This window comes from Haliotis rubra, unplaced genomic scaffold (genome assembly GCF_003918875.1).
Source record: "Haliotis rubra isolate DU_JTF1 unplaced genomic scaffold, ASM391887v1 Scf1265, whole genome shotgun sequence".
Classification (NCBI taxonomy): domain Eukaryota; kingdom Metazoa; phylum Mollusca; class Gastropoda; order Lepetellida; family Haliotidae; genus Haliotis; species Haliotis rubra.
The window spans coordinates 1-11,081 of NW_025765187.1; the positions used below are offsets into that span (position 1 = coordinate 1).

The window sequence follows — 11,081 nt, forward strand, 5'->3', positions numbered from 1 at the left end:
AATATTCCAGCAATATCACGGCGGGGAACACCTGAAATAAGCTTCACATATTCTACCCATTTTGGGAATCGAATCCGGGTATTAGGCGAGACGACCGAACAGATTCACCACCAGGCTATCCCACCGCCCCAAGAAATAACACACGTTTTGATACAGTCGCAAACAGTTAAAAAACAATTATGGTATCGGTAATTATGGTACCAGTCAGACACATTATCAGCTGTTAAACAAGGGAGGACACTTTTCTTTAATGTTTAAATGTATTTTATTTCTAACAGAAATAGATCCATTCCTTATTTCACAGAAAGATGGATCATGATATCAAACGATACTATAAACGATATACATTGTTGGAATATTTTATATGTACAAAATGGAATAACATACATACAAGTCTTGTTTTCCATGTAGGGCAAGGGTACCTGAAGATAGAAAGTCGCTACACTGACTAAACAACACAACGTGCAGTGTAGGTTTCCGCGAGATAAAATCATAGGGCTTAAAAAATCCTATTACTTCATATTCACCATCCAAAAACACAAAAGAGTTTGCTCAAGTAAAATTCATTAAAATACCCAGTCAAGTACAGAAAAAAGTATTATAAACCCGTATACACTAAAAAAAGTAAGCATCGATTTATATTCGAAACAACCAGGTAACACACTCACCAACGATTTGATTTAAAAATAAATTGGAGATATTCAAATTACACATATTTCAGAAAACTGCCTCATCGAAAGATTCATCATATGTGTTATGTTGATTCCAGAGAATCACGTGAACCAAGCGACGTCACGTGACACACACGACGACAACCAGGAAGTGGAGCGGGGACAGTCTGTCGATTTACGGTGTTGTAATTGTGGTAAGTCTCACGTTAATATGACACAATACAAACACAGATATTACTACCTTTAACAGTAACTTGTGTTTTTAGCAAACATTTCTTCTGATTTTGGACTGTTATCTGGGGAGTAAGGGAAGGTTAGTTCACTTAGTTTCCGCACAGGTTAGTACAGAGGTTTCCCTTTAATACAGAAAGTAGACTTGGAATCAACATGGACTAACGTATGTACCGGTGAGGTGTCAGCTGTTGAAATGTCAGTGCTGAAAATGGCTACCCACATTGGTGCACTTCTACAGAGTGTTTTTGTTATCAACATTTATTAACACGAAGTTTTAAGACAAATCAGTACAGTACATCATGGCTTTGTGGCGATACACTTGATGTCACCAGCGTTATGTCCCTTTAAATATTCAATGATCTGCATGTGTGTGTGTTCAGGCGCTTGAGTGTGTTCAGGCACGGGCGCGTGTGCGTGTGCGTGTGCGTGTGTGTGAGTCACTTATAGATTTAACAGAACCTAATACATCTAGGAGAGTAGGTTCTGATTATGTGACAGTTTACAAACGTGTGTGGACGCGTTCCTGAACATTCACTAACTTTAAGAACACCCCTATATTTCCTAATAGTACTTTGTGATGTACTTCCACTATTTAGAAACAAGCGAAATAGGCGAGATTTATACAGCGTATGACCAATACAAAAGATATATCTGATACTGGCTGTTTTAAAATAATACAATGAATTAACCCGGAACGGATATTTGGGTGAACAAGTTCTTTCAGCTGGTGAAGTCCCGGACATCCGTTAGTGACACATGTTACTCTGTCTCCTTTAGGAAATGAAACAGTTTTTAGAAAACCTCATGCATGTTGAAATTAACCCGTAATGGAAACGACTTTGTTCTTCTACTTTTGGTTTGATTCAATCAAACTATTTTCAATCAGATGATTCAGATCTTTGCTTAAAACAATACTCAGGGTTTAGGTTTTTTTTAAATTAAATCAGGAAAACTTTTTTTGTATCCATCCTCAATAAATGGTCAGTGTATTTTAAAATGAATAGGATTTTTATTCCTATTTTCTCCAGTCATTTCCATCAGTGTTGTGTACATGTATAACTAAAATATGCATAAAAATAAGGTCAAACGACTTTTTCCCCTTTCCAATAGCTATTCGACTGTACATGAAAACCGGATGTTGCACTTTTGCAACAACCCATTTTCCACTGAACTGTTTTCCATGGACAACTCAGGCTTCACGTTAACGGTTAGTTAATGGTATTCCCCACCTTTGATAAATGCAACATTTTGAATATGACCACATCGGCTTATACAACATCGGCATATTTAGAATCAGATAATAATGATAATGTTTCTATTCTTGTCATAAATGTCTATTTCAAGCGGCTCCCCGACTGAAGCTAACGTAGCGATCGCAAATAAGCTTGTTTTACTCCTGATATTACGCGAGTGATGACCACACGGTGCTTCTGTTGACTTTTACAACAAAGTTCGTCTTATTCAAAGTCCTGAGTGAAGTTTTAATGCTTATCTCTTTACACTTAGAGAGAAACGTGGCAAAATGTAGACTGTACGATCTGATGGTTGTGGCACCGGTACTGTGCGGGGAGTTGCAGGGAATAAATATGGCACTGTACGGAGAGTTGGTATGATAATGATGCATGTATTGTAATAAGATTCCTGTTACAAATGGTTTTCTTTAATTTTCAGGCTAAACGCATACTACATATCTCCTGTTACCGATGGCGACTTTCCACTGCTACCATTGTGCTCTTGTTTCGGACTTTTAGACTATTATTTGTCAGGTTATTGTTGCTCATCCACAGATGTTTTATAGGTCCGACAACGAAATGTGGATTGTAGCATTTCCATTATAAGTTTTCATGACTTTCTGAATTCGAAAGGGCTATCGAAATTGTATTTCCTTTATATTTGGACTGAGGGGCAGAAAATCTTTTGCTGAGAAATAACCAAATATTAATCCAAAAATTGAAAACCATCGTTAACGTGACATCAGTTATACAACTAAAGTTATGTACGTCACTTCATTTAACATAAGATGTATATAATTCTATCGCAATTTTTATGAACATCAATATTATGAAACCATTATTTGCTATTCATGATTCGTTAACTACAACTGGCAAGTTAAACATAGCAATCAAGTACACAATACACCTAGGCCAAACTTCCTCAAGTCCAGGCACCTCTGACGTAATAATCATTTCAAATACATATCTCCTATTTAATATCTGTCGTTTCTTAATGTTTATTCATAATATTTCTAAACCTTTTGAATCTTCTTAGTCAATAATCATAATTTACGCGTTAGCGATTTACAACGAAACTTATATTTGATGCAAAGTAACGTTTTGCGCAACGTTCCAAAAATATGTCTCTCAAACGTTTTGCATTTCTACGCAAACAAAAGATAGAATAAATCTATAATATCAGAATCAATCAAGTGAGTATTTTTAATAGGACTTCGAGGCCCATTTCAATTACACGTGAAAATTATTTTTCTAAATAATGCCTCAGAAAAAATAGGGATATTTTTCAGGAAAGACAACAAACTTGTAAGCACCTAGCACCTTGGTCTTTTAAAATAATTGTGACTTTGAATGCCCTAATGACCATGCTTTAGTCACTGAATTTAATTGTTATCAGAAATCTTCGAGTGTATCTTCATTGTCTAATATTCAATGTGTGATTGACACCAATAATCATTTCAACGAATATTTTAATTCTAATGATGAATGGACGAACAACGGATCGAACCTGCGAAATGATCCAAAACATGTGCACTCCAAATTTATATTCTGGGTTATCGATGTAAAAATCTGCATGGAGGTCAGAATCGAGAAATTTACGTCATTTTAATATTTTGGTACAATGTGACATGATCATAGGTTGTTTATTATAAGATAGTCTGTAAAAATATTCTCTGATCAAACGCTGCCCGAACGTCGATAACAGTAAAACTCAACTTATATATGCACTGCAGCGACACGAACATAGAGCAGACGACTGTTTACTTGAGCTATCAGAGATAAATGATATCTATATGTATATGTGCAGGTGTTCATTGTTCATTGTGTACGTTGTTCTCATAATAATGTAGCGATGATCGCCATTTAAAGGTTTTATTACATGTATGGCACCTGTACATTCTACCGTTGTGGTGTTCATACATGTAATCCTTTGCCATGACGCTCTGACAGACATCCTAATCCATGGCATCATCCTTATTCGAACAGATCTTGCGATGACGCTCAGGTTCTTTCTCTGGCAAGTACGATTTCTTACAACTTGGACACTTCTCTGGTCTTAAACTATGATGTTGAGTTACATGAGAGTTGTAACTCCACAGTTGTTTGAATTTCTTATTACATACAACACATTCGGAACTTCATATGTTCTTGTGGATGCTGAAGTGAAGTTACAAGCCATACTTAGTTTTGAAGCTTCGCCCGCATCTATCGCACAGGCGTGTCGTAGTTTTAGCTTTAATCGGGGTACTTGTGAAAACATGTGACGAATTTAAGGGAATGCAAGACTCGTCTAGGGCCTCAACATCCATTTCTGAAAGACTTTAAGCCATGCAGTACACCGTACCGTTTAAAGCAAACGGGTATTTATCATTTAGACAAGAGATAATTCCACATCGACCCGTATGTTAAACTTAGTATAGCACGATTTATTTTCCTGAATGAGTGTTCAAAACATATGACGTAGCTGTGATGTAATTAGTAAAACAGTTGTTGGATAACTGGTTCTAAACCATGTGCATAATTATGACTTCAAATTTACCTGCAAAACGTCGCAATTATCCACCTCATATAATGACCATTATTCATGTTACATCTAATAAGCATGCAAGACATGACATATTCCGAATACCTATCACAGAACTCAGTCACTCTGCAAAGGCGCAACTACCCGTACCCACAACCTGACGCAGTAGCAACGACCATTTAGCGTACAGCTTGGTTTCAGTCAAAACAAAGGCTTGAGACTTTCACAATACATGCATTGGGCATTTATAAAATAAATATGCCTTATGCCTGCATGGAAAAGGTCTAATTGTATGAAATAAACCATCTATATTCCCTTGATTGACAGATTTAGATTTAGATAATATTTCGTAAGGCACGATCACGTGATCTGAAATGCGACAGTAAATCATCCGGTAAAAGAGGATGAATGAATGTCACCTCATAAATATAGTAGTTAAGGGTACAAGAAGGCTTCATCTTTGGACACAAAAACGTTAAGCCGGTTCTATTCAAAATATTGTCTGTAATTACCGTGAACGTGAAGCCTGGGTTGTCCCTGAAAAACTGTACAGTGGAAAATGGGTTGTTGCAAAGGTTTTCATGTACAGTCGAATACCCCCTGCGAATATACTCACTGTGTATTGTTAATAAACATATGAATTAAAGCCACAAGAGTTATCCCCCTTTCACATCAGCGGCACTGAAGAATGTAGAATATCTTTCGTCCCAGGAGCTGTCTTCTGTCGTCAGTTATATTCTCACTGCGCATGTCTTATTTAGATATTACGCCTTATGATGTCGGTATGTTGCCTACATTTAAACGTTGCAAGAAGGCAAAACAGTTTTATTGTTTTAGACCATATTCTCTTTAAAACTGCAAAAGCCGCATTTATATATATTTAAACCGTGCATTCCTCTTCAGATAATGGCGGCTGCCAAAATATTGACAGACAACCACCTCACCTGTGTCATCTGTACGGAGGTGTTCACAGACCCTGCCACACTTCAGTGTAATCACACATTCTGTAAGTCCTGTCTGTTGAAATACACCAACACACAGCCTGAAGCAATACAAGCCAAGTCCATCCCATGTCCCTCCTGTAGACAACTGACGAAGGTGACCACCCCTGACAGTCCAGTGGAGGAGTGGGTCAGTCAGCTGAAACCAAGCCACGTCATACAGGGGCTGATGGATGAATGTGGACCAGGGAGCAAAGGTAACGAATTGACACTTGACGTTCAATGATTATTTTTAAATGTTGTGGAAATATGTAAAAATTGTGTTTTGTTGTAATTTTAAGATTGAATGAATATATACACTCAATGAATGATTTATGAAATATTTTCATTTGACACAATTTTAATTTTTCTGGTGTTTGGTCTCCTGTCAACTCATTACATCAGTCGACATTTATTATTGACATTTGCATTGATTCTTCTCACATTCTTATTATCTTGAAATTCAATTTCCAACACTATCAAAGTTAATTATTTAATTATTGTACAATGTAACTGATTCTAGGAAATTTCAATACACTTATATATGTGTTCCTTTATCTAGAACAAAAACAGCTTGTTCTTTGCCATTACAGCGGCCCATGTAAATATCTGCAGTGTTTGCAAAGTACAAGGGAAGACAACTCCTGCCACCTCGTGGTGCTCCGTCTGTGACGATGTCTTCTGTGATGGATGTCTGGAGATGCACAACATGATGCCAATGTCACGTGACCATGAAGTTGTGGGTTTGTCTGATACTACCAAAAGAAAAGCCAAGCAACGCCTCATGTGTAAACTCCACAAAGACGAACAGATTAAGTTGTTCTGTAAGGATTGTAGGGTGGCCATTTGTCATACATGCTGCAGTATAAAACACAGGAAATGTGACGATGTTGATACTTTAAATAACATGACGCCTGTTGTCAGAGAACACCTGTCAAATCAAACCCAAGAACTGAAAATCAAAATGACAACTTCAGAAAAGAGAATTACTTTCAGGAAATCTCAAATTGAAGAAATAGAGTCCAATGCGCAAATTATAAAAGATGAAATCAGACAATTACGTCAGAAAGTGGTAGAAGTGATTTTACGGAAGGAGAAACAACTCCTTGATAAAGTCGACCGATCTTCCGATGAACAATTACAGGAATTACAAGCAGATATAAAATCCCAGGAGATTGAGCTGCAGATGTACCAGCAACAGTATGAGTTCACAGCCAAAGCTGTCACGTCCAACTGTGAGGTGGACATGTATGCCATCTATGAGTCGGTGGGTGAGGAGTCGACAGACAACAGAGACAGGGACAACCGACCAGCGCCAGGAAGGGTTGTATTTACTCACGACATGGACAAGCTGAGTAAAGCAGTGGATGAACTACAGCTAGGGAAGGTTGAAGTTGTCAGAGGTGTGAGTGACCACCAGTCTACCCCTGTTCTACATCACACTATTGACTGTAAGGCAGATAATGACATCAGGTATCCTGAATTGTATGACGTCACAGTGTTGACTGTTGAGGGTATAAAAGTAACAGTAGTTGCGGACTACAATAACAAAAGCATCAAAACATATCACACATCAAAACCAAACACACTAAGTAATCATCTACTACTTTCCTATAGTCCTTATCAACTAGCAAAGCTAAATGAGAGTCGGATAGCTGTCAGTTTTCCGGGCAGTCAGGAAATAGTTACAGTGGATGTTACTCCAGATCCTGTATTGTTGTCAACTATCAAAACAAGTAAAAGGTACTTCGCTCTAGCCTGTCTGAGTCCTTCACAGCTGGTGGTGGCAGGTACAAAACTACAGTCTCACTATGTGGACATACTGGACATGACAGGGAGGATACTGAAGTCTATCAACACGGGTGTCATAAAGAATCCAAACTGTATCCATGTCACCAGTAATAACAACTTGATAGTTAGTAAAGGATCAGTAAAATCCCTCGTATCTGTGACCAGGGAAGGAGAAGCTGTTTTCACCTACACACCCACAGGGGACAGAGCTTTGAGATGGCCATTGGGTATCACAACAACAAGCACTGGGGATATCCTGTTTGTAGACCGCGTCTCCCACAAGGTGATTCAGCTGACAGAGTCAGGGCAGTTTGTCAGAGATGTCCTCACACAACAGGATGGTCTGGAATATCCTTGTGGTATCTGTCTTGATGGGGACGGGTTTGTGTATGTTACATGTGAGCGATATGTAAAGGTATTCAAATTTAACAAGTGATTCGTGTTTCAAATATACTCTTACAAAAAGTTGGTGAATATTATTTTTAATTTACGATTGATAAAGCTGGGAGATATATCGGAGCAATCAATGTTGATGATAATGGACATTTTGAGAGTGCATCACCACTTACACAAACTTATGGCCATAGTAGTTTGTACAGAAATAGCTCTTAAAAGATGATTGGTGTATGATGTGAAAACCGTCAAAATCCAGAATGACACCGGATGCACGTGTATGGGGCACTGCGTTGTGCACGTGCATCCCATGCATTGTGTTTAGGGGCGGTGATAAAAAGACATGGCTGTGCGTTCATAAGATGTCTGTCTTGGAAACATTTGTTAACTCTTATACTTCCTATCTAAATTTGAAGTTCAGGTTCAGGCTTTTGTGAAGAGTATACGGACATAATTCGATCACACAACACAATATCTGTTACAAGCCAACTTCAGGTACTGTTTATGGCTTTTCATGTAATTCTTAAAGTTAGCACATTGACGAAACACTGGATCTCATGTTTCATAACAAATAGTTTTAATCACAGAGATGAGACTAGCGTTGATGAAGAAAACAGTGACAAACATCCATTATTATCATATTATTCTTCATTTTTGCCAGGTCCAATGTGGTTTAACATGATGGTACGACAAAATGCAGTTATTCCAAAATAATCTAAAGTGCGACTCATGAACTATCTATCCGTAAAATCGCATTGATATGCTTTTCGGCACTTCTACAGTAATGTTTATGTATTATGAATATTCAATAAACATTGTGCAATATAGCACATTCAGTGAAATTCAGAATCGTATTTGCTATGTTTTATGTTGCCTGCGTGTTGTTAATAAATGCATGCTGACCTCTTCGTACTGACGTTACGCCATGTGGCCATACATTGGACCAGGTTTAACGCTTTTACTTCCAGGAAGACAGAACTTATTTTGATGTTCAGTGTGCATCCACATCAGTTCAGGGTGGTGGGGTAACCAAGTGGTTAAAGCTTTCACTTGTCACGCCGATTCCCCGCATGGGTACAATGTGTGAAGCCCATTTCTCGAGTTCCCCATGGTGATATTGATGGAATGCTGCTAAACCCAAACTCACTCACTCACTCTACAGCAGTTACCCTGTGTCCAACTTTTTTCTGAATAACTACAATCCATCTCCTGTATATTGGTTGTACAAGCACTCCCTACCACAGAGCCTAGACCTTGTATGGAAGTCACGAAGACATAAGGGCTAAGATCGCTGTGTGGGACAGGGTGGTGGGGTAACCAAGTGGTTAAATCATTCACTTGTCACGCCGATTCCCCACATGGGTACAATGTGCAAAGCCCATTTCTCGAGTTCCCCATGGTGATATTGCTGGAATACTGCTAAACCCAAACTCACTCACTCACTCCACAGAAGTACCTATGTGGCCACTATTTTTCTGAATAACTGCAATCCATCTCCTGTATATTGGTTGTACAAGCACTCCCTACCACAGAGCCTAGACCTTGTATGGAAGTCACGAAGACATAAGGGTTAAGATCGCTGTGTGGGACAGGGTGGTGGGGTAGCCTAGCAGTTTAAGCGTTCGTTCGCCACGCCGAAGATGCGGGTTCGATTCTCCACGAGTTTACAATATGTTAACCCCATTTCTGGTGTCCCTCGCCGTGATATAGCTGGAATATTGCTAAAAGCAGAGTAAAATTATACTTAATCACCTCCGAGGAGCAATGTGACGTTGTACAAAACAAACAGCGCTACGATTTATTTTTGATAAAAATTAGAGCTTAGATCGCTCTGTGGAACAGTATCAGGTTCCTGGCCAAGGGATCTTGATAGATATTTGAGTTCATATTTTGCTGAGCACGAATAGTGTCTTGATTAAGTCTACATCTTAAGAGTTAAAACAAAACATAGACACAAGTTACTTTTATGATCCCGGAGCCTGGTTGTGATGTACACAACAAGAATTAGGACCAATTCTAACCAGGAACTCTCTGTGTGTGAAAAGTTGAGAGAAACCAAAGAAGTATTTCTCAGGCACTTGTCACTTCGTTGTCAATTCTTCAAGGTTGGTTGTCTTTATTGCCCAATCTCTCGCCAAGCAATAGTCCAGTTTTGTTAAAATAGTCTGAAGATATCCAATCGCGAGTATGGACCAGACAATCCGGTGATGAACATTACATCACTGACGTATTTGAATAGGATGACATTGATCAAACAAGTTAGCAAATCTGACCGCACAAAAAGTTCCCAGTCTGGCCTATGACATCAGTGAGCAATTTGTATAGGATGACATGCATCAAACAAAGCTGAAAGTCTGACAACACGAAAATATCCGAGTCTGGATCAGACAATCCAGTGATTAACATGACATCAGTACCTTGTATAGGATGACATTCATCAAACTAGTCTGTGAGTTTGACCACACGATCGATCCTACTAGTTGCTTTATACAGTACGCTTGGGAAGCTGGGAACCAACCACTCACTGAAATCATCATAAAAGGTGGTGGGGTAGTCTAGTGGTTAAAGCATTCGCTTGTCACGCTGAAGACCCAGGTTCGATTCATGGGTACAATGTGTGGAGCCTATATCTGGTGTCCACTGCTGTGAAATCGCTGGCAAATTGCTAAAAACGACATAATCTACTCTCACTCACCCACTCACGTCACCGACACCTATCAGATCAGATTACCTACTTGAATTACCCTCCCTTAAACCACTACGACTATCACCTAAGACGTCGAGTTCATCCATTTTCTACAGAGAGGATATTATTAGACTGTGACACTAATACTCTTCCATCCAAAACAGGGAACCTTTGTGAAAAATGATAAATTCAACCAATCCCTTCAGAGCTCTGGTCTAGGGGAAGTAACTCTTCCCGTACACGATCTCCTGGTAATCAAAAACACAGTTTGTCAAAGTGCATGATTAAGGTATCACAACGTAGGAGAACGGTACTTCAGACTGATTCCTGGACTGATTCTTTAACGGGGAAACAGTGTTCTGGTCTCAGGTCTTGGAGCTATCGACACGTCACACACTTTGGACACGTGAAAGTATAGGTGATGTCTATGCTTCTGATAGTGTGTTCATACAGAACCTGAAACAATTATATCCAGTAAGGACGGGAGGGACGTCAGAGTGGTTGGGGCGGGTAGGGTGGACGGGAGGGGGTCAACGTGAGTAGGGTGGGTAGGGTTGACGGAGGGGGTCA

The 11,081-nt window shown here is 39.1% G+C and overlaps 1 protein-coding gene across 1 annotated transcript; it reads left to right on the plus strand.

Moving 5' to 3' along the window:
* The first annotated feature begins 790 nt into the window (after nucleotides 1-790).
* LOC124266563 (E3 ubiquitin-protein ligase TRIM9-like) lies at nucleotides 791-8,674 on the plus strand. Its single transcript, XM_046701380.1, has 3 exons — nucleotides 791-865; nucleotides 5,565-5,859; nucleotides 6,235-8,674. The coding sequence occupies exons 2-3, from the start codon at nucleotides 5,568-5,570 to the stop codon at nucleotides 7,866-7,868; spliced, it is 1,926 nt and encodes a 641-aa protein (XP_046557336.1). The 5' UTR covers nucleotides 791-865; nucleotides 5,565-5,567; the 3' UTR covers nucleotides 7,869-8,674.
* The last annotated feature ends 2,407 nt before the right edge of the window (nucleotides 8,675-11,081 follow it).